We start from the raw sequence: 24,876 nt of genomic DNA on the forward strand, positions 1-24,876 counted from the left end.
CTAATTAGCATTCACTTCATGAAAATCTCTTTAATACATAAAAATACTATTGTAAATAACCTCATGTTATGGTTACTAAAAGAATTTTGTACTTCATCTATTACACCAAAATATATAGCTAGTTACCCATTAAATATTATTATTAGATATCGTAATTTTATATTTATGCATCCTAAGTATAAGGAATGGAATTTTATCCTATTCCCTATAATGTATACACAAGGTATTCTTTTATCAACCACCTCTGAAAGAATCCTTTTAGTCACAGAGAATGATTTAAAGTATTGGTATCAGTTGCTGTCTGACAATAAAGTGAAAAATTTAGACTTCTTAAAGCAAGAATTTGATTTGAGAGAAACATGTTGGTTAGAAGTTCAGACTTTTAGACAACATCTTATTAATAAACTTGATTTAATGTCTTTAACAGTTAAAGAATCTGTCCCAATTCTGATTGATTACTTGATATTAAATTTACAACATAGGGTTTCTGATAAAGGTAAGCTCTCACACATACATAAAATTATTAGAGAAGAAACTCATTACAGTTCAGATACTTATTGGAATTATTTAATTTCCATTAATGGTGAATCACCAAAACAAGATAAACAATATATATTGGAATCTGCTTATAAAACTACTTCTTCCATTAATTGGAGACTTTTTACTTGGAAATTTTTACATAGATCTTTCTATACACCTTTAATGATGAATAAAATAAATAATAAAGACAACTTATGTAAGAGATGTAATATAGAAATAAATGCTGATTGGGCACATATGTTTTATGACTGTATAAAATTGAAGGAATATTGGATGTTAATCAATGATTTTTTGCAGGCTCTTTTCACAGATAATTTCATTGTCTCTAAATCACTTATATTATTTAACACTCCTGTTCCTAAAAGTGTTAAAAAAGTTAAACTTCCCTTATTATGGTCTATTCTAGCAGTGGCTAGAAAAATAATAACCAGAAATTGGATTTCAGATACTCCTCCTTCATTTAATGAATTTAAAAATGTTATGACTGAAGTGTGTCATATGGAATTAATGACAATAAAGTCAAGAACTACTAGAAAAACGTCTTACTATATTATATGGGATACTTTACAAAACCTGTTAAAAAATCTTAGTTTCATTAGTAAGACATTACAGTTTAATCAATTGATTTGATTTGTAGTGGATGTCTCTGTAAATATTTTGGTTGTTTTATTAAATGTTATAACTATTTACATTTTAATTGCTTGTATAAGATTGTTATGATATTTATTTTGTATGTTAAAAACAATAAACTTGTTTAAAAAAAAAAAAAAAAGCAGCACATCAATTATACACCTTAATATTATAATAGTAGTTCTTAAAAATAATTGAGTCTTTTAAAGAAAGCACATAACATCTTACATCTAGATGAACATATGATAGCCCTAGATGTTGTTAGCTGTAATTATTGAGGCATGTTTAAATATGTCTTACCTATATAGTCAACTAGATTGCTCAGGAATATTTTTCTGTGTTTTCTTCTAAACATATTTAAGTGATTCATGGATTATTTACTTTTGCTGGATTTATCAAAAATTTAATAATGACTATTATCTTAAAATGCTTTCTTAAAATTGCTGCAGTATAACTGTGTTGCTTTTTGGAGCCAGATTTCTTGCATGATAAGTAATGTTGTCTATCCTTACTAGTTTTGTTTACGTTCATCAGTTTTGGTTTTGGCTCTTGCCAAAACCTCAAAGTTAAGTTATCCATTTATTTGCTGAATTTTGGCTAAGATCAATACATTGCTTTGGATATTCATTGTATATGTTCTATTATGATTTGATCATTTCAAACTAGTATTAGTATATCTCGTAGTTTGACAATGTATTTATTATTCTAGGAATGCTCCATTGGTACTCTGCTGCTCTTTCTTCCTAGACTTAACATCACCATTTTCAATTATGTCAAGACACAATCTTTTAAGCAAGTATAGGGCTGGAATCAGATGAGGTCTGGTATTGAAGCAGGGTGTGGTTGGCTACTATGGCCTCCTTTTGCTACCTTAGGATGAAACACTAACTGTCCATGATATGTTTTTATTTAGTGTACCAAATGAGCTAGCCAGGTACAGGGGATTTGATCACGTTCTGCTTCTCTTTGGCTTTATACTAATGCCAAGTCCATTCACAATAAGCCTAAGATTATTTCTGACTTGCATTATGAAGTTAACATTGTTTTTATCACTAAGACTTCTTAGATGACAAATTTTGAGTTATTTTGCTTTCTGCAATTCTTCCTGGTTTTTCAGTTATTAGCACTTGAGATCAGGTAAGCATGAGGGAGGCAATTTGTTACTGCTGAGACTTTCCAAGGTTAAAGTTGGAATATCTAATACCTTTGGGCACATCCTGGGTAAAAGAGCAGGCTGTGGATTCCTTCCCATTTACCTTCAACTAGGTAATTTGAGGTGGTTTCTACAAGTGTTTTCATATTTCCTTGTTGACCCAGTGCTTATACCGGATTGATTCTAGATGATTTCAATGCCTGGGACAATGATGACTCTGTAACTGTTGCTCAGGACTTCCTTTTAATAATGAAGGGTTTGTCTGAATTTGACGTTTTTTACCTTTGTTGTTTTTACTTTTGACTTGGCAGTAGAGTCTGCCTCACTGTGAGGTCACCACCTTGTTAAGTTCTCTTTAAATCTGTCTCAGATACCATCCCCTGACACTGAGCTGGTTGAGTGTCTCAGATACTATCCTCTGACATGGAGATGGTTGAATGTCTCAGATACCATCCTCTGACACTGAGATGCTTGAATGTCTCAGATACCACTCCCCAACACTGAACTGGTTGAAAATCTCAGATACCATCCTCTGACACTGAGATGGTTGAATGTCTCAGATACCATCCTCTGACACTGAGATGGTTGAATGTCTCAGATACCATCTTCTGACACTGAGCTGGTTGAGTGCCTCAGATACCATCCTCTGACACTGAGATGGTTGAATGTCTCAGATACCATCTTCTGACACTGAGCTGGTTGAATGTCTCAGATACCATCTTCTGACACTGAGCTGGTTGAATGTCTCAGATACCATCTTCTGAGACTGAGATGGTTGAATGTCCCAGATAAGACTCCCCAACAGTGAACTGGTTGAATGTCTCAGATACCATCCTCTGACACTGAGATGGTTGAATGTCTCAGATACCATCTTCTGACACTGAGCTGGTTGAATGTCTCAGATACCATCTTCTGAGACTGAGATGGTTGAATGTCCCAGATAAGACTCCCCAACAGTGAACTGGTTGAATGCCTCAGATACCATCCTCTGACACTGAGATGGCTGAATGTTTCAGATACCAACTTCTGACACTGAGCTGGTTGAATGTCTCAGATACCATCCTCTGACAATGAGATGGTTGAATGTCTCAGATACCATCTTCTGACACTGAGCTGGTTGAATGTCTCAGATACCATCCTCTGACACTGAGATGGCTGAATGTTTCAGATACTATCTTCTGACACTGAGATGGTTGAATGTCTCAGATACCATCCTCTGAAACTGAGATGGTTGAATGTCTCAGATACCATCTTCTGACACTGAGCTGGTTGAGTGTCTCAGATACCATCTTCTGACACTGAGCTGGTTGTGTCTCAGATACCATCCTCTGACACTTAGATGGTTGAATGTCTCAGATATCATCCTCGGACACTGAGATGGTCGAATGTCTCAGATACCATCTTCTGACAATGAGCTGGTTGAGTGTCTCAGATACCACTCCCCGACATTGAGCTGGTTGAATGCCTTGGATACCATTCCCCAACATTGAGCTGGTTGATTGTCTCAGATACCATCTTCTGACACTGAGCTGGTTGAATGTCTCAGATACCATCCTCTGACACTGAGCTGGTTGAATGTCTCCGATACCATCTTTTGACACTGAGCTGGTTGAATGTCTCAGATACCACTCCCCGACGCTGAGCTGGTTGAATGTCTTGGATACCACTCTCCGACGCTGAGCTGGTTGAACGTCTTGGATACCATTCCCCAACATTGAGCTGGTTGAATGTAGAAGCTGGTACTCTATTGCTTTTGATCAAGGCACTCCAGTTTACGGCAACCTTCTATTAGTGTTCAGTGCAGCAGAGCTAAATGAGTTATTAGCAGCCCACAATACAGTTTTTTTTTTTTTTCATGTTGGATATCCCTGCCCCAGCTCATGTTTCACCTGTGCACCTTCAGTCACAAGAACTATATTTTAGCATGGATAGTCATCTTTTGAGACAGCAGGGCTAAATGTCAAATCATAATTGGTAATGTAAACAAACCACAGACATGTACAGACATACACACTCACATACGGGTGCGTATATATATATACACACACACACACACACACACACACACACACACACACACACACAAACAAAACACCAACACACATGCACAACACTAAATCTATCCCCTTACTTATCTCTTACTCTAACCCTAACTTCATGCACTCACACAAACACCCCATCCCCCTAATGCCAAAACCTTCAATATATCTCACAGTTTCCACAATAGTATCCCAACCCCACTCTCACCTTACCGCATGCACATTATGTTCTGTTCTTCCGACCATATTCAAAGTTTGATAAAGGGACAAACACAGACCCATTTAAATATGCTGTATAAAATAAAGATTTGTCTGTACTTCATACATACAATACGTGTGTGTGTGTGTGTGTGTGTGTGTGTATGTGTGTGTGTGTGTGTGTGTATTTGCATGAGTACCTGTGTATGAATGTGTGTGTGTGTGTGTGTGTGTGTGTGTGTGTGTGTGTGTGTGTGTGTGTGTGTGTGTGTGTGTGTGTGTGTGCTTGAACACAAGTGCTCATGTATCCAAGTACATGGAACAGATTTGTGATAATTCACAATGATTTTTCTCAGTTGAGAAAAATATTTTCAGACTGAAGTTAAGTGATCGCAATGTTTCACTTTAAGGTAGTGACAAAAATACATCCATGTACTAACCTGGACCCCAGCAACAGAAGAAGGAAGCTGGATACAGAATCACTCGATTTTCAAGCACATTGATCTTAGCCCACTGCTGATTACCTAAAAATCCTGTTGATTTGACACATTTTTTGAATATGATTCGAGCTTTAATTATTAATACCTGAAAAAAATAATGCTCATTAATATATGAAGGGAAGTTATAAATAACTGCAAATGGTGTGCCAGTCATGTATGAAACCTAAAAAAGCACTAATAGCACACTAAAGAAAAAAACTTTTAAAAACTTCATATTTTGTAAAAGTGCAACTTATAGTCTGTGCACACTTCTCTTTCTATTTGCCCTGTTAATCTGTATAAACATAATTTTCAATGAAATTACCTTTGAATTCATCTGACCCTATCACCTAGTCTCTGTTTTATGTTACAAACTGCTGCTGTGAGATCACATTGTACTGTCTTGTCAGGGGAAAATATTTTCTTGTAAACTAGACTGACCTCCCTAATGATCAGTTGGGAAGAATACAGTTCCTGACTTTTAAATATTAGGTTATCTGCATCTAAATATGATTTTAATAAAGCTCTATGTACAATGCTAACTGCCCTTGAAGAAGACAATCAGTACAAATGTCGACTTGCTATTGATAGGTTGTTATACTGGATGAGCCTCAAAAGGTTGTGTTGCGCTTGTCATAGCATGTCTCCTTTTTAAAAATAGCAGTAACACAGCTGGAAGTACTGACACTCTTAATACTAGCCTTATATCAGAAATCATTTCCTGCAAAGCCTAGCCATATTGCTTTTCTTTGTTTTAATAGAGCACGAAATAGAACCACATACTGTGGACTTGCAAGAACATAAAGACTATGGAAAGAGGTGTCATCTTGTCAAATTCACCCAAGGATGCCAATAGCTGATATGCGGTTGATTCCATCTGATTACCTTGTTCCTGCAGACATCTTTAGTATATTGATGTACCCATTCAGCTACTTCACTAAAGACTATCAGGATAAGATCAAAGCAAGGCGTATTAAGATGGCAGTATCGTTAACCTTGCATTACAATACCGCAGTCAGCTCCAGTCATGAATAAAAACAATAGCACTGTCTGTAGCACTATTACTTCTTCACATTTGTTGAATATTAGAAATAAAAGATAAATCAATTAACAGCAGAAGGTGTGAGTGCTTTTTTATTTTATCACTCAGAATGTGAACTGGGCTAAAAATTCTTGCACAGTCATGTCTGGAAGATGTCTCTACAATGACAATCTGCAGTAAAATATAAGTTACAAAATCATACATTAAGAATTCTATGCATGTTTAAATGTAATAGAATCTATAGCATATTTAATTTTATTTATAGGTTCATAGGTAGGTACTAGGCTATCTGCCTGAGGGCATTTATAAACCTAGCCAGAGTGTGTCGGCTTTCGCCGCCCATTGATTGATTAACTGAACCTCTGTCAAGCAGAGCCAATGAAGTGATCCCAGGGGTGTATTTTCTGTTACCCATCCACTCGTCAAGGTTTCTCTCGAAGAATGTTAGTGAGGGGCTCTGCCTAATGTAGTTAGGAATTCTGTTCCAAAGCATGGGGAGTGTCTGTGACAGGAACCTATCCCTCTAGCATGTTCTATTTATTGTTGTGGCAATGTTTAGCTCGCAGTGACTTGGATTTTTTTAAGTGGAGCATGTCCATCAATTCTGAGTTGGACATGGCTTTGTAAGTCAGGCAGAGATCACCTCTGAGTAAGCGATATGCCACTGAGTACAGCTGAAGTTTTTACAGTCAGGCTGCATAGGACATATGTTTGAGGCCAGTAATCCTCTTGGTGAGGTGCTTTTGTGGTCTTTCCAGCTGTTGGAAGTGTCTTGTGAGGTACATCCCAAATGGGGCATTGTACTCTATGATGGGTCTGATGAGTGACAAGTAGAGGGGCACTATAACCTCTTTATTTCTAGATGTAAACCCCTTAGTAATTAGATGGGCCACATAGAAGGATTTCCTAACTACTTTGGCAATATGATTGTCAAAGGACAGATTACTATCTACCTGGGTCCCCAGATCTCTTATTACCTCTTCGGTATTAAGGGGGCTGCCGCCTATGTGGTAATTCGTGGGTGTTTTGTTTTTCCCAACCGGGATGACTATGTATTTTTTGGCATTTAGCTTGAGGCCATGACTTTGACACCAGGTGTCTGTCTCAGTAAGGCCTTTTTGATGGATGTCCATGTCAGCAGGAGAGTCAGTTATGGCTCCCAGTTTGCAGTCATCGGTGAACTTGGTTAGCCATAGTCCTCCTGTGGTTGCCTGTACTTCTGAGAAATACATGCCGAACAGTAGGGGTCCCAGGACCAAGCCTTGCGGAACATCACTTGTGACTGGTTTAGAGTCGGACCTGGAGCCCGCTATTCTTACCGTGTGAGTTCTGTCTGTAAGCCAGTTGGCAACCCATTTTGTGACATAGGGGTTTATGTTCAGGCTGGTGAGTTTTTCTATAATACTTGAGTGAGGAATGGTGTCGACCGCCTTGGCGAGATCAAGGTAGGCTGTGTGAACCACCTTTCCCTCATCTATGGCCTTGGTGACTGTCTCAAAGAAGTCAACCAGATTTAGTAGGCATGATCTGCCCTTAACAAAGCCGAACTGGGTTGGGTCAAGTGTTTGAAGGTTCCCAATGTCTTTGTTAATGAGTTCCATGATGATGCGCTCCATAGCTTTGCAGACCAGGCTAGTCAGGCTTATGGGGCAATAGTTACCAGGGTCAGTTGTGGCCCCTCCTTTATGGAGTGGAATAACCATTGCTGTGCACCATTCTATGGGCATGTAGCCTGTGGAGAGGCTGAGGTAGAACAGCGTGCTTAGGTGAGGGGTTAGCTCGTTCTGTAGTTCATGCAAGACGCAGCCTGGGACACCATCTGGCCCCATTGATGCTGCGTTTTTGGCTTTTGAAAGGGCTGTTTTCACCTGTGCTTCTGTGATTTCCAGGACATTACACTTTTCCGGTATTGTTGTGGGCCCTTTTGAAGGTGAGAGGGAGGTGAAGTTTGCACTAAATCTATTTGCCAGGATGTTGGCAATATCAGTAGGTTCAGTATATTTTGTGCTATTTTGCACTAGCTCAGAGCATATCTGCGAGTTGCCACTTAGATTCTTGACATAGCTAAAGAAGGCTTTGTGGTTATCTTTCGAATCCTTGGCTATTTTTCTTTCAAAGTTAGCCTTGGATGATTTTATGAGGGACCTTAGTTTCTTACTGATACTGATCAGGTATGTCTGTCCTTCTTGGGATTTGCTTTTTTTCTGAACTTGTTTCCTCCTTTTGTTGTATAACCTGTTTATGGCAGGTGTCCACCAGACTGGTTTCCTTCTCTTAGGGGAGTGAGTCTTGGTTTTGCTAGGGATGGCACGATCCATGCATCCTTGTAGGTGCTCATAGAGTGCAATTGTAAAGGATTCTGCATCTTGGGCAGTGTTATCCTTTAGCGTGGGGGCTGTGAAACCTACCACCTCTGCCTTAAGTAAGATGAAGTTTGCTTTAAAAATGTTTTTCACTGTGGTTTCCTTGGTTGGGGGTGGTGGTGGGGTGTGGACATCCAGGGTGATTAGTTTAGGGTCTGATCTAACCAGTGACGGGTTGACCTCCGGTAAGGAACACCTGTCGCCCATGTTGGTGATGACCAGGTCCAATATGTTGTGGCCTCCGGTAGGGGAGTTTACCAGCTGATCCAGGGCATTTGAGTTGATAAATTCCAGGAAGCACTGAGCCTGGGAGTTTGTACTCAAGTAGTTTTCCCAGTTAATGGTAGGGTAATTGAAATCGCCCAATATCAGGGTGTTCAGTAGGACCTTCTTGTTTTCCAGTGTCTCCAGAAAGGCAGAGTGGTGGCCCTGGGTCATGGTGGGTGATCTGTAGCAGGCCACAATTTGCATTGCAGATTTGCCTGATGTTAGTTGCACATGAATGATCTCAGAGGTATCATGCTGCGCCACTAACCTGGAGGTGTGGGTATCCTTGATGAATATGGATACACCTCCTCCTTTTGTGTTTCGGTCCATTTTCTGTGGCCGAAATGTGTGGTATGAGTTGTAGCCCAGTAGTGTTGGAGTGCTCTCTGGAGCCTTGAACTAGGTTTCAGTTACTGCACAGATGTCGACGTTCTCCATACTTGGGAGTGCTTCAAGCACATGCATTTTGAGATTTAAACTCCTGGCGTTGAGTAGCATAACCCTTATTTTTTTACTTGTGCTGTTTACGAAGGTGGGTTTGAATTTTGAGCCTTGCCTAAAAAAGGCACTATGGGGGCAGCAAGAGCCTTGGCCAGTATTCGAAAGCCAAGGGGTGGCAGGTGCAAGCCATCTCTTGTGAAGCAACGCGGCTTGTTGAGCATGTCATCCCAGGCTGACAGACACTGGATCCCCTTTGAATGACACCAGAAGCTTAGACAATTGTTGAAATTGATCATTTTTTTCTTTATACTGAGGTATCATTCTTGGTGAGGGCAGGATGCTGGTCAGGGTCAAGGTCATACCCGCCTGGGCTACATGATCAGAGAGCTCTTCCATGTCTCTTTTAATGTAGTCCAGGGAGGTACGTCTCAGGTTATTCACACCAACATGAACAATGACAGCGTCATATTTGTACTTGTTCTGGAGTGACCTGAGTGCTTGTGTTATGTGGCAGATTCTGGCTCCCAACAGGCAGCTAACAGTAACCTTCTCCTTGTCCAGCCTAGTGAGTGGAGTGTCAGTGTGCCTGACTATTGAGTCACCTATTACTAGTGTGTTAGGTATGTTATTTCGCCTTAAGGGCTGTGATTGTGCGGCACATTGACTTTGTGTTTTATGTGTTGTCTGATTTGTGACGGGAGGTGCAGGTTTTGTGGGTGTCTGCTTTGGAACTCTCTGATGCTTTTGCAGGTTTTTATTTAGAGCCTCCGAGTATGATTTAGTGTATTTATGTGTATTTTTTGCCAGTGCTGGTTTAGTAGGTCTATGCTAGGCTGGAGGTATGGTGCAAGTGTTAACCTTCTCCTCAAGACTGCGTGTTCCAGTCTTGGGTGGAGAGACCTTAGCCTCCTGTTTGGCTATATAATTGCATCTCTCGCATATGTTAGTGTTTTGTGGTAGGAGGAGAAGGCTGTCTGTGTACATGAGGCAGTTGTAACATTGCCTCAGGATACCCAGATTCACCAGCTGGACTGGAGAGTACACCTGAAGTTGCCCTTTGGTCATGCCTGAATAGTAGGATGAGCTGCTTAGTCGCTTGGTTGGTGAGGGGTGGATAAAGAGCCTTGCCCTGCTGGGCAATCAAGTGTCGGGGTATATTAGTGCTTGCTATTAGGTCTGAGCAAGTGCTGGACTGTAGGATGCTTTTTGAGTGCTTAGGTTGAGAGTTAGACTAGTTTCAAGTGAAAAACTGAAGAGGAGACTTAGTGGAGCCAGGAATAATTTAACCCTAGCTAACCGGTGCTCCCCGGTGCACAAAACCATGCAAATGTGGTTTATAAACTACTAACTTCTGGGCTGGAACCACTCCTCCAGAGACAGATGGCTGCTCAAAGTTCCCCTCTTTCACAGGTGAACAGAGAAACTTCCCTCTATCCAAGTAAGGTATGGGCAACTCAGAAACTTGTAACACAGCCCTTAATTCAGCACTAGCCTGAAAACTAGACTAAATTTTTTTTTTTTTTTGAAAAGACAAGGCAAAAAGAGTGAAAAGTACACTTAAGACAGCTTTAAATGACTACAAGCGATCAAAAAAGGCTATCGCACTTTAGTGTGTAGACTACAACAGTTAAACAATTTATTTAAACAATAAAACAACTTTTTAAAAGTGCAGACAGTCAAATAAGTACAATATGTGAAAAAAACAAGCTTTTAAATTACAATAAGTGCTAGAAAATCAGCGTTTAGGCGGAAAACAGTTAAGTACAGCAAGAAAATACAGAAAACTGATAATCACGCAAAAGTCTCTCTTTTAAGCTAGAAGGCTTGTATCAGTTTAGGCTTTCTAGTGCTTTCCAGTAGGTTAGTTACAGGAAAGATGGGAAACAAGCGCAGATGTGGTCTTTTAAACCAGAAAGTTGAAAGAGCTGGACAACTTCCCGAGTGATCAGTAAACTACAATTCCTGGGCCAAGAACCACTCCTCTTGTGGTAGACAGGCTACCTAGTGCTTACCACTCCCACTGATAAGCTAGAAGGCTGCACTCCAACACAAAGGCTTGGGCGGCTCAGAAGCTTACAAACAGTCCTGGATACAGCAAATCTGTACCTGGACTAGACTAGTTACAGGAAAGGTGGGGATCAAGCGCAATTTATATTGTTATTCTAGTCAAAAGGCCTCAGAAAGTAATATTTCTTAATTCTGAAATGCAATTAAGTTCTTCCAATCTAAATCTCACCAAACAGTCATTAACATACAGGCTTAGGTGAACTAAAATGTACTAAATGTTGCACTTATTTAAATGTCTCTGTGAGTGTGTGTGTGTGTGTGTGTGTGTGTGTGTGTGTGTGTGTGTGTGTGTGTGTGTGTGTGTGTGTGTGTGTGTGTGTGTGTGTGTGTGTCTGCCATGTGTACACAGAATGATGGAATAGGGTCTAGCTCCCAAATGACCCTGCAGTGGATTATGTGAGTAGTTGGAATATGAATGAATGATAGAGTGAATAAATGAGAATATGCATAGTAATCTCAGAAATAAATTTCACCTTCAGTTAGCAATATACATAACACAAAAACTGATTTAGAAGTTGATTTGAACTGTTATATAATGATTCAAAGTACCAGAAACATTGATAGAATTAGGGCAGGCTATTTATTTTATTTTATTTATTTATTTAAGTTTGATGACCGGGGAAGTCCACTGGGCCAAGAAGAGCCTGTTTTCAGTGGAGGCCTGGGGAGAAAAGCTCCACAATAATTGCAAGTTACATTTCACATGTTACAAAAGGACATAGTTCTTACAGCTAATTAAACATTTACAGATAAGCTCCATGACATTTGCAATTGGCTTGTCACAATCTTACAAAAATGAAAAGACGTAATTCAATGCATAAATTTCAACATTTACATAAAGTGAATATTTTTGTTATAAACTCGATTGTAGGTTTAACATTTCAAAATATATAGCTACTAGCCATTAGTAGGTTAGGAAAATATTATGCATGGAGAGGGTAACAGTATATTTGAGATTGGAGAGTATTGTACAGTAGATATTAGAGAGAAAATTAGTTTTAATAGGGGAGTGATTGTTTTGGGTGGGATGAAGTAATAGTAGATGTAGTTGGATGAGTCAGTGCAAGGTGGAATGGGGGTAGGGTTAAGTTGGAGCTATGGTTAAGGATGCAATGACACAAGTGCAAACAGTGTTCAGTCTCATAGAGGGGTTCCATGTAGGAAACAGTGTGCATCAGGGTTCAGCTATGAGCCCACTGCTATTCATACTGGTAATGGACTGCATTAGCAAACAGAGGGGACAGATCAACAAATCTGCTGGATGAAGATGATGTGGCATTACAAGTTGATCCTGAACAGGAACTGCAAGAAATGATAAGTGACTGGAATACAAAACTGAAGGCATACAGGATAAAACAGAGTACAGACAAGATAGTGGGCATGGCAGCAAATGGGGGAAATTAGAACAAGCTGAAAACTGATAGATGACAAATATGGTAAAATAAGTTAATGGCTTCAAGTATATTGGGGGTTTGGTTGAAGAAAAGAGAAGAGAAGAGAACTCTGAAAGAGAAGGTCACAACTAGGATCAGAGGTGCTGCAGTCAGTTGGCACAGACTGTCAGGGGTAGTATGTGACAGAAGAAAACCAAAGGAGCTTAGAAGTAAATTGTACAAAATAGTGATATGACCAGTGCTTCTGTATGGTACAGAAAATCTAGCACTGAAGGCAGAGCAGTTCATATAGCTTCAGGGCATAGACATGAAGTATCAGAGATGGTTAGCAGGATTCACACTGTGGGACAGAGAAAGAAGTGAAGACATCAGTGTGGAAGCTAAATTTCAGAGAAGGTAAATGAGAACAGATTATGGTGGTTCAGTCACATGTTCAAGAAAGCAGAAGATGATTAGGAAGAAGGCAAGATGAGATGAGGATATTAAGCCAAGAGATGCCGTTATTGTTTGAGAAAATATATGTGGCTGTTGAAGAAAGTAGGAGAGTGGCTCTAAATCAAGAGAAATGCTAAAACTGATGCAACACCCCGACCTATTGTAAAAACAGGAAAAAAGGGGGCTGATGATGAGGATGATGATAACAATCAACGTGGTGCTGAGTTACAAGACTGGAAACATTTGTATATACTATACCCACCTCCACTTCATAATCTGAGACTTTTCAGTAAGTTGACGCCTAATAAGGATGTTTTGGTGTCATTGGCCATAAATATTTACCAAAGACAAGTAACTAATAAAAAACACAAGAGTTCTGGGGCATAATACTCAAAACACAAGAAGTAACCAAATATACTGGAGTTGCCAGCTTCATTGCATAGAATGATAAAGGCCTTACTATATGCCAAGTAGCCCAAGTCTGAGTAGTGTCACAGGTGTTTGTTAGGGCTGGATGGAAGGATAGGAGGTGCAATTCTTGGCCCTTCTGTGCTGGAAGGAGGGAATGGTGGTTTCCCAAAAGAGAATTGTTTCCATGCAAGCAGAGGCTTGCATATTAACATCTGCCAGTACTGGGAGGACATAGCATGGTGCTAGTCTTTTAGAAGCATGTGCATAGAAGCATGCATGTGTCCAAGAGAGGGTGTGCGAGGTTCCTATGGTGATGTAGCTGCTCAGGTCAACCACCAGTGGGTGGAGTTAGGGATACAATAGTAAGGCCTCCATCACTGCTACTCAGTACGAGTCAAGCTATTGATTGAAGAGGGAGGGACTGTGTCGTGTAGCTCTGTCCATGGACTCAGACTGGTATCCATAGGGCTCTAATCTGTGCAAACCAGACATGCCTGGAAAAGTTGAGAGTTCCCTTCTCCACAGAAAACATGCAGAGTAAATGGTAAAGGCAGTGACAAGCAACACTCATGGCTACCTAAATAATAGCCTCTTTGGATGGCTCTCACCCCTGTGGATATAGGAGACCCCCACATGAAGAAACCAATGTGCTTCAGTCTATCTCAGGTAGGCTTGATTATCAGCAAAAGCAGTTGCTAAAAAGAACATATAAAATTGTACCACAGTTGAGTAACTGAGCAGGAGATTCAAATTATTTAGGGCAAAATTCCATAAATGTGAAAAAGCCACCATATATTATGGTGTGCACAACACAAGCATTTCATTTATTATATAACATATACAAGAGTTTAGGGTGAAAAGAGCATGTCACACAATGAATGCACTGACCTATTTGCAGACCAATCCATGAAATACACTAAGGCAAGAACTTGGCAGTTTAAAAGCATTAAAGTGCTCCACACATTTCCAGATATAGAAATATGCAGCAGCCTAATATGGTGGTACACAAATTAAGCAAGGCTTTGTTTGCCTTTACATATCAAAATCCACAAAGCCTCACTGAAGACCAAGCAGAAAAGCTGTACAGGTGTAAAGATGATGTAGCTTAATCAGGGGGTAATAACATGCTACACAGCACCTTGGCAGCCTTTACTCCAAACCCACAACTGTTAAGTCATTGTCATTCTAACACCGATGGATCATTTATTGAATACAGAAGCAAAAAATGGATGCAGAGCAAGACTGCTTAGTCCAACAAGTCTGCCTCTTTCCCCTCCTGAAAGATAAGGTGCACATTCTAGGTAACCAAAGCCTAACATCTTCTACCTCTGCCTAGAATTAGCTTAGCTTATTTTTTTAATTTATACTTTGATTAGCTATATCTTTAGGTTATGCAAAATCTTAGTTTAAAATAAGAAGGTGATCTTACATAATTTCCTTCTGATACCACAAGAATTAAGAGTGATGTGTCTGGTTAATGAAAGGATTGATGAAATAACATAACAGTTAACTCTATGACTGGTACTGTTGTACATAATAATATTTTCTATTAGCATTCAGACTGCAGCTTCATTCTAGCATATATAAGTAAACAAAAAATGTTCATAATACTATTCAGCTACATTGAATGGAGAGAAGAAAAAAAAATCAGCAAACAAAGGAGAATAGCAACGCTGGAACTGAATTTATTCTCAAGCCATGGCGAGCACCTTCATGAGGGAGTCCCTGTTTTTACAAAATCTCACCAAGACGACACTGATATATAGACTGCATTTTTACACTATGTTTTATATAGCATATATCATGGACAGAAGTAGGTTAAAAAAAAAATAAAAAAGACAGCTGGGTGCACAAGTCCCAGGATAAATAAGTGTCCTATCGGACTGGACTAGGACTGGAAAAAATGACAGTGTTGAATCCTCAAGACACGGAAACATTCCTCCAATGGAGTTAGGCCAGGCTCCTGGTTGTAGAATGAAGTATTAGTCCACAAAAAAAAAAAAAAAAAAAAAATCTGACAGGCCATAACAGAGCCATAAAGATGTTAAAGTAGACTACTGAGGATAAGAAAGAAATGATGTATTGTTACTACTAAACAAAAATCCCAGAACTTCCAGACAGAAGATATAACAAAAAGATTAAGAGGGAATTAGAGGAAAGAAAAATACTTGCACTAGAAAAAAACATCAAAAGCTTCCAATGTGAATGTGTGTTACAACAGATTAATGTAAAATAATATATATACCAAGAAACCTTGGGCTGTTTGGAAAGAAAAGCAACGGAGGAAGTGCGAAAATATAAAGAACAAAATCTAGAGATTTTTGAAAGGTATAAACAAGAAATATGGACATGAGAAACAAAGAGATATCTAATATGGTGCAATATTATGCAAAATGAAAAAGCCAAATTAATAAATACAATAAAGCAGTTCCAAAGATATTTTAAGAGAAATACAGACAAAGGCAACCAGATATGGAAAATTTCAGAATACAAAAAAATAACATCTCAAAGGTGGAACATAGAAGAGAAGATTAGTAAAGTAGAAGTTGAACTTATAGAATACAGTGAAATGAAGGATTTAGTGTAGAAAGTCTAACACAGGTTATCTCACAGCAAAATGGAACAAATGAGCCCCAAAGTAAGGAGAAACAGGGGGAGTAGGAGATATCTGATGAAGAAATATGGACAAGGGAAAGAAAAAGATATTTAATATGGTGCAATATTTATGCAAAGGAGAAAACAAAACTAATCAATACAAAAAAGCAGCACCAAAGATATTTGAAGAGAAATACAGGCAAAGTTATCTGGATATGGAGCATTTTATAATACAAAGAACAGGAAAACAAACAGGAAAACTAGAAAGAAGGATTATTTATTAATGGAGAAGTTAAAAAAATAGAAACTGAATTTATGGATTACTTGTGAAATGAAGGATTTTGTGTAGAAAATCTAACTCTCAAATTAAGGAGAAACCAGTGGAGTGGGAAGCATTTGATCGGTTGCTATATGACGATATTCTGAAGCCTTCAGGTGGGAACCAGTACAAAAGTTCAGCTGGAGTTGCACAGCAAGGGAAGGAACAGGAACAGTCAATGTTGTCGAGTGATAGACCCGTGAGTTCCCATATGAAAGAGTGACGGATAACATAGGATGAAGCTAAAGAGAATATAGTACAGGAAGATGTTCTGAAACTTTCTGTAGAATGCCTGTAGGATTCGAAGAACAAGAATGTGCCCTTAGTTTAGAAGAAAATGATCTAAGGGAATAGTTGTTCGATTTAATAGAGATGGATAGACATATCAAGATCAGTGAAAGAAATACACTACTGAAAGTCAATAAGATCCCAAAATGTTAGAAGTTTGATAAAACAAATGAAATAAGATTCCAAAATGTTAGAAGTCTGATAAAACAAATGAACACAGTAATCAAGACTGTTCATAGAAATTCATGCGATACAACAGAAGTAAATAAGATATATTGCTGTGCAGCTAAATTAATAACAGATAAATTCTTACCACAAAAACACAGGGCAGTAAGAGAAAGGAAGGGGAGACATCAAATGTCATCATGGAACTATCGACTAGAGAAAACTATAAAGCAATTAAAACAAGAAATGTCACTGTTCTAACAGTACAGAAGAGGGAACAGATCAACAAAAATACTTAGCAAGACAGATGTGATAAAAGCAACTTGCAGTATAAGAACAGACCAGGATCAATCATACAATATTGCAAATAATAAACTAAAGATATCAGCACAGGCAGAAAAACTTCAAAAGTATGCAGATAAATATAAAGGAGAAGTACAAAATAAGCAATTTATTGATGACCCAAATAAGTTTTATACAGAATTGGGAAACAAGGCAAAAGTAATAGAAACACTACCAAAACAAGAAGAAATAGACACATTTTGGAGAAATATCTATGAAGATCCTGTGGAAAATAACAAAGATGTTGAAAGGATAGAAAGAGTAAAAGAAAGAATAAGAAGTTCATATGTACAGGATATAAAATGGGATGAAGTGACGGCCAGAGGGAGGGTGGCCTAATGGTTAAGGTGTTTGCCTTACAAACACAAGGTGCAGGGTTTGAGTTTCACAAGGGATAACTGGTTAGGCTTACAATGGCTCGCAAGGGCAGTTAGCCTAGTATGAACCTATGAACCTATGAGAAATTGGAACAAAATTAAGAAAAGCTCCTAAATGGAAAACCCCAGGCCCAGATGCAGTACCTAATTTCTCACTAAAAGTATTAACATCTTTACATGAAGATTTAGCCATGAGGAAAAACTATTTATATGCACACCCCAAACAGACACCACCTAGTTATCAACAGGAAAAAAACTTACTCCTCCTTAAGACTGAATCTGCAAGATATCCTAAAAGCTACAGACCAATAATTTGCCTTCCAACAACATATATACTATACACTGGAATTGATGCAGACAGAGTTTATAGTCATTTAGAGGAAAACTCAATCATGGCAACAGAACAAAAGGATAACAAAAAAAAGTTACATGGAACAAAGTATCGTTTGTTGTTAAATAAAGACAATGGAGAATTGTAAAACATGTCGTGTAAAGACTACAAAAAAGCATTTGAAAGCATCCCACACTCATGGCTAAAACAAATGTGATCGATTACATTACAGTGACCATGAAACAGTGGCAAACCACTTTGCAGCTAAGCCACGATAAAGGACAAATTATTATCCAGGGGTAAAAATTCAAAGGGGAATATTCCAGTGTGCCGTTGTCACCGCTGCTCTTTTCTCTTGCCTTAAACCATTAAACTGTCTACCTAACAGACTAGGTCATGGTTATAATTTTAATCCCAGAAAACAACAAAGTGTAAAAACTTCTTATATTCTTTTGTATTTGATTTAAAACTGTATAGTTCATCACATGAATTGAAAGCACAACTCCAGGTGGACAAAACTTTCTCAGATGATATAAGAATGTCATTTGGCCTTGATAAATGTGCAAAAGCAACCTTTAAAACTGGAAAGCTACAGCACCAAGAAAATATCAGTCTGGGACAGGAATGTGATATAAAGGAACTTAAGAAAGTTGGAGTGTATAAATATTTGGCAGTTGATGAATGATCAGCAATAAAATATAATCAAATGTGAAAAAACTTAGTAAGGAAAATTTCAGAAGACTAAAATTAATACTGAAAGTAGCCTTGACATCTAGGAACAAAGTAAAAGCTATAAGCTAATTTGCTCTTCCTGTTCTAACTTACAGTTTTGGAGTGACTGACTGGCCCCAAATGGTATTGGATCAGTTGGACAGGAAAACAAAAAATGCTGCATGCTTATCAATGATTTATAAAACTCATTGTATGCCAAGATTATATATTCCCCATCCTGAATAAGCTATGGGCTGCCTCAAAATTGATTACACGTATAGATCTGCAATTGTAGGACTGCATACATATTTGCTGACCGCACAAAATCCAAACTTGGGGAAAATGTTAAAACATGAGGAGAATGAGTTTAAGACAACTTCCCTTCTTAGTTTAGCAGAAGCATATTGTGTCAAGTGGGAATGGAAATCAGATCAAAAGTAGATAAAAATCAGGCAGCAACTCAATGTACCAAAAAGCAAAAGAAAGAATATAAGACGAAGGATCAGATGAGAAGGCAAGAAATGTGGAAAATGCATAAATATAGTTGCAAGTACAGAAAACTCCTGGAACAGTCTCATGTTGATCAGAATCTAATGCAGGAGTGGTTAAGGAGAGGTGAATTTAAACCAAAAAATGAAAGGTTAATATTGGTAGCCCAGGAAAGTGTACTTTGTACACATTAGTTTACAAAGTCCATTGAACATGTCAGAGAAACAGACAAATGCAGGTTTTGTAAAGCAGAATTGGAAACAGTCGCACATCTTGTTGCTGGGTTTGATACATTAATGACAGGATGTCTATATACTGAAAGGCATAATAATGTGGCAAAACTGTTACATTGGGAATTGTGCAAACATTATAGTACTGAAGTAGCTGAGAAACATTGGAAATAAAAGCCACAAAGCCATAAAATACTAGGATTTGCAGATAAAAATGAGGTCAGTGTGGAGGAAGGATATCCAGACAGTTCCAATAGTAATAAGAGTTATATTTAGATATGTTACCAATACATGTAACTGTATGAATTGATGAAGGAGTCAGTTCTGAGCACATTGCAGGTGTTGTGAAGAGCACTTCTGGCTAACATCAAAGACTGAAACAATACTAATTTCATGAACTTTAATCATATTTTGACTTACGAATGGGTCCATTCCCATCATGGTATTAGAAACCCAAAAGTCTTGGAGAAATTAAAAAAAAAGTGTTAATTAGAAATGTCTGAGAAGTAGGCAGATCAGACTTTATTTTGTATTGATATAAGGTACCTTCTTCGTCTTTCGGCTGCTCCAATTAGGGGTCGCCACAGCGGATCAACTGTTTCCATTTCTTCCTGTCCTCTGCATCTTGCTCTGTCACACCAACCACCTGCATGTCCTCTCTCACCACATCCATAAACCTTATCCTAGGCCTTCCTCTTTTCCTGTTACCTGGCAGCTTCATCCTTAGCATCTTTTTCCCAATATACTCTGCATCCCTCCTCAGCACATGTCCAAACCAATGTAATCTTGCCTCTCTGGCTATATCTCCAAACCTTCCAACCTGGGCTGACCCTCTAATATACTTATTCCTAATCCTGTCCATCCTCGTCACACCCAGTGGAAATCTTAACATCTTCATCTCTGCCACGTCAAGCTGTGACTCCCGCCTTTTTGTCAATGTCACTGTCTCCAACCCATATAACATAGCTGGTCTCACTACCCACTTGCAGACCTTCCCTTTCATTCTTACTGGTACTCATCTGTCACAAATCACTCCTGACACTCTTCTCCACCCACTCCATCCTGCCTGTACTCTCCTCTTCACCTCTTGTCCACACACTGTTGATCCCAAGTATTTAAACTCATCCACCTACGCCACCTCCACTCCTCTATCCTCCGTCTCATTCACACACATATATTCTGTCTTAGTCCTGCTGACCTTTATTCCTCTTCTCTGTAAAGCATATCTCCACCTCTCCAGGGTCTTCTCCACCTGTTCCCTACTCTCACTACAGATCACAATGTCATCTGCAAACATCATTGTCCATGGGGACTCTTGTCTGATCTCGTCTGTCAACCTGCCCATCATCATTGCAAATAAGAAAGGGCTCAGAGTTGATCCTTGATGTAATCCCACCTCCACCTTAAACGCATCCGTCATTCCCACCGCAGACCTCACCGCTGTCACACTACCCTCGTACATATCCTGTACCACTCTTACATACTTCTCTGCCATTCCCGACTTCCTCATACAATACCACAACTCCTCTCTAGGCACCCTGTCATATGCTTTCTGAAAGTCCACAAAGACACAATGTACCTACAGACTACTAAAACTTAATGTTTTAGAATATAACTAACTAATCAAAAGTGCTAGATTTACATGTATCTGATTTTTATCAGGGAAAGTTAAATCTGCTATAGCTACCTTCTTGCTCCAAGAGTTTCCATATTTACCATCATCTGATGCATCATACATGATTCCAAAACAAATACATATGTTCAAATAGTTAAAGGATACAATTTGTATCACATTTGATAGAGAATAATGACATTCTAATGATATTCCCCAGGATTCATTCATTAAAATGTTTATCACTCGTGTTAATGTGGGTCGGTCAGTTAGATAATGAGGAAATGTGATTCAGAAGCAGATATGGCCACAGTGAGAAAGGCCAGATTATCATATTATGGCCATGTCTCTAAATCCGAACAGTAGCACTGTCAGACTTCATAGCGCTTGTATTTTCCTTAGTGGCCAATTCATTACATTAGTTCGCACACACACACACACACACACACGTTCGCGCGCACACGCGCACACACACACACACACACACACACACATACACACACACACACACACAGACGTTCGCACACACACATGCACTCCCAGACATTCCCACACACCTATTCATACACAAACAGGATTTCCCACACTCGATCATATTCACTGAGCAACACTCAGCCATACAATTACATATATCATCCAACACACACACATTTATATTGTCTCATTCATGCCCCTACAGACACACAAATACATGTCCACAGACAACCATGCAGTAACCCCACTCCTACCACATCTTACCTGCACCACAAATAATTTCAAAGAAGTGAATGTTTATTTTTTTTTACAATGCTCATTTTTTCCTCATAAAGTGAACATGTACTCGACTGTGCAATTCTCAGACCACTAATGGTTATGCTATGTAGTTAATGCAGATTAATTTGGGGCAATTATGCTGTTCTCTGAGTCACTTGGCCAATTAAATTAGGAGCTGTGGACATTACTTGGCAGAGCACATGGCTAATTAGCATTAATCACTTCAGTGAAGTGTTGCATTACCACCTGGTTTCACTTGCACATTTTTTCTCTGTGCTGAGGTTCCCAAGAGGGAAAGCTTTACTGGTAAAGCAGTCTCTGAATCAGAAAGGTTTAGCATAATGCAGTACCCTTATGAGCTAAGGCTCCCTCATTTAGTTGTCTTTCTGAATTCCAAGGATTATTTGATAATATCAGTGCAACTCCTGTACCTTAAACCAATTTATTTTTAGCAGTGGTCACATGGTTCATCAAAGACAGGCTAATTGTCCTTCATCAATTTAACTATTCAGAACTGGTTTGCCACCTCCCTTTCCCTAAGCCACTGTAACTTGAGAGCTAGAATAAAAATATGGGAAGTCTAGAGGCCACCTCTTAAATGGTGTGGAGCAATGCTGTTTTTTTTTTATTATCTCACTGCCATTTCAACTAATCTTGTATAAAATGGCATTGGACTAAACAGTTTCATGTAATGATACTATAATTATCTTTGACATCTGAAGTCAGTGGTGTGTAACATGTAACAATGTTTCATTTTGGAGTTTTGCTTCTTGACCTAACAACAATTAATCCCCTCTCTTACACACACACACACACACACACACACACACACACACACACACACACACACACACACACACACACACACACATACATACACTAACACTCCATTAGAATAGCATTCACTAGTGATCTGAACCCAGATCACTGTCACCGTGGGCCTCTCATTGTAAAGAAAAAAATATGTAATTAGTACAAGATGATGATGATTCTGCTTGGACAGATATTTTATTTTCTTGTAGAGATCTGAAGATGGCCATATAGAAGAGGAATTCCAAGTTGTATGGCTTCAGAAGCAGACATTACTCTTAACTGTTATGTTGTAATATTCTCCAGAAAGTGTCATATAAAATCAATCTTTGTATATTGCAATCTCAATATTCATGCAAGTGTATTCTTGTTTCCTTACCAATATTCCTGTAAATGCCAAAAAGAAGGTAGACAGGAAGATTCCAGTGCTATAAAAGGTCATCGCACGGCAAACGTAATCAGTTCCTGTTTCTAATGTAGATCCTTCCACTATATCACTATTTATTAGGTGGCACCTGCAATATAAATAAGAAATGTATCACCTGTAACACTCTGGAAGGAGCCCATAGTGAGAAATGTAGTGCACTAGGTAGTGAGGTATTCAGTGACTGTGTAATATCCAATATTTTCTCCATAATTGATGGTTAAAGCATTTATATGGTCATGCAAATAAAAAAGGCTATATTTAGACCAGTTATGACACACCAAATTCTTGGTGCTTTCCCATTTCATATTATTTTACATAGCAAACATTTTATGAATTTTATATGTTATGCATATTATATTATATTACTTTACTAAATAGGGTTGTCCCAGTAGGAGCAATGTATGAGTTTTGCATTATTAGTTTAACTGTTTTAGTTTGTTTAAATTACATGTTTTTTGAGTATGTACATAATTAAAGTCAGAAACTCATTTATAGGTATGGTTTCTGACTTTTATACTTTTTTGTATAGTATATTAAGTATTTTATAAGTTTTTAGAATGTGTGTAGAATATTTATAGATATATAAATTATGACTTAAATTAATAAATATGTTAGTAGGTTTTAATTAACTTAACTAGAAGTAGTTATAATTCATGGTATGTGTGTTTAAGGCATTTTGGTTTAGGCTGTGAGGGTATGTATATGCATTGGTTGGTGTTGATCAGCTGTTCTAATTAGTAGGGCAGATCAGCTGACTGATGTTCATGTTATATATTATGTTTTGAATATTTAATTGCATCTAAAGGAGTCTAGCTATCCAGCCAGACGAAAAGCGCTTTATGGAATAAAAAGTTTGCATTATTAGCTTGCAAGTTCATGGATTTATTCTTTTTGTGGAGCATTAGTCAGTTTGTTGCAGTTTTTTCCTGCTTTCCCATTTCACATGGTCCCATGCAATTTACTGTATTTCGTCATTTGTTGAACAGGTAAGTGGATTGAGCTTTGCAGACCATGTGTAGCCAGTTTGAAGAGGCTAATAGATTAATCAGCAAGCCTTTGGGAAGTAGCAAGTAAACCACAGAAAAATGGCACAGATTCTGGCACAACATACAGCCTCTACACAGAAAGCAGCTATAGGTCAGGACTAAACTCTCAGCTATTACCACACCCTCTATGATGACGGCATGCAACTCTGGCACTTTAGAGAAAGAGCTAATTAAATGCACTTCACAAATAGCTTCCAGTATAAATGGGCAAAGTGAAACCTGCAGAGGATCAGAATCCCCAAACTCCACTTCCTGACAAAAATAGCCAAAAACATATTTTAAGTGTTTTTTGCAGGGAGGCAAGACCCCCTGTACCCCCTGATGTAGGAGCAAGACCCCCACACCACCTGAGTTTATACAACCCAATTCTATACTTGCACCAACACAAAGAAGGGAGAAAATACCCCTGAAAAGGGCACACTGCAGGCACAACTCACCTGCCCTGATTTTCTATGCAGTATCTCTGATCCTTGGCGTCTTGAACCTCAGGCAAATGATGCTTGAGAAATCAGTCTTCATATGCCAGTAGGGTAACAGCATAAGCAAGACTTTTACTTATAGCTGGCATTAGACACCAGTATGCCCTGCAGTTACTGGAGGACCTATGCTGAAGGTGACCCAACCAAAACAGGTTATCTTATTTTGAGCTTTTTATTAAATAGTTGTCAAAACAAGACACATTTATACATCACTTTTGTGTAGCTAAGTCAACAACTCTAACAGGATGTAAGATCCTATGAAAAATCACTACTTCTATCACTTTATCATTCAAATGCACCTTTATATGCCTGTGTGTGTGTGTGTGTGTGTGTGTGTGTGTGTGTGTGTGTGTGTGTGTGTGTGTGTGTGTGTGTGCGTGCGTGCATGTGCACATGCACACGTGTGTTTGTGTGCATGTGCATATGTGTTTGCAATGAACAAG

General features: G+C 38.6%; 1 protein-coding gene across 4 annotated transcripts in view; it reads right to left on the reverse strand.

Annotated features, from left to right (window-relative positions):
- The window catches only part of TMEM116 (transmembrane protein 116), a 436,275-nt gene that overhangs the window by 22,233 nt on the left and 389,166 nt on the right, over nt 1–24,876 (reverse strand). For all 4 annotated transcript variants that reach the window (XM_044068383.1, XM_044068382.1, XM_044068384.1 and 1 more), the window contains exons 8-9: nt 22,861–22,996; nt 5,001–5,145 (exon numbers count right to left, since the gene is read on the reverse strand). In XM_044068383.1, coding sequence (XP_043924318.1) covers nt 5,001–5,145; nt 22,861–22,996 — 281 coding nt within the window. The remainder of the gene's footprint in view (nt 1–5,000; nt 5,146–22,860; nt 22,997–24,876) is intronic.

This window comes from Protopterus annectens, chromosome 4.part0 (genome assembly GCF_019279795.1).
Source record: "Protopterus annectens isolate FY-2018-M chromosome 4.part0, PAN1.0, whole genome shotgun sequence".
In the NCBI taxonomy this organism is placed as follows: Eukaryota; Metazoa; Chordata; order Ceratodontiformes; family Protopteridae; genus Protopterus; species Protopterus annectens.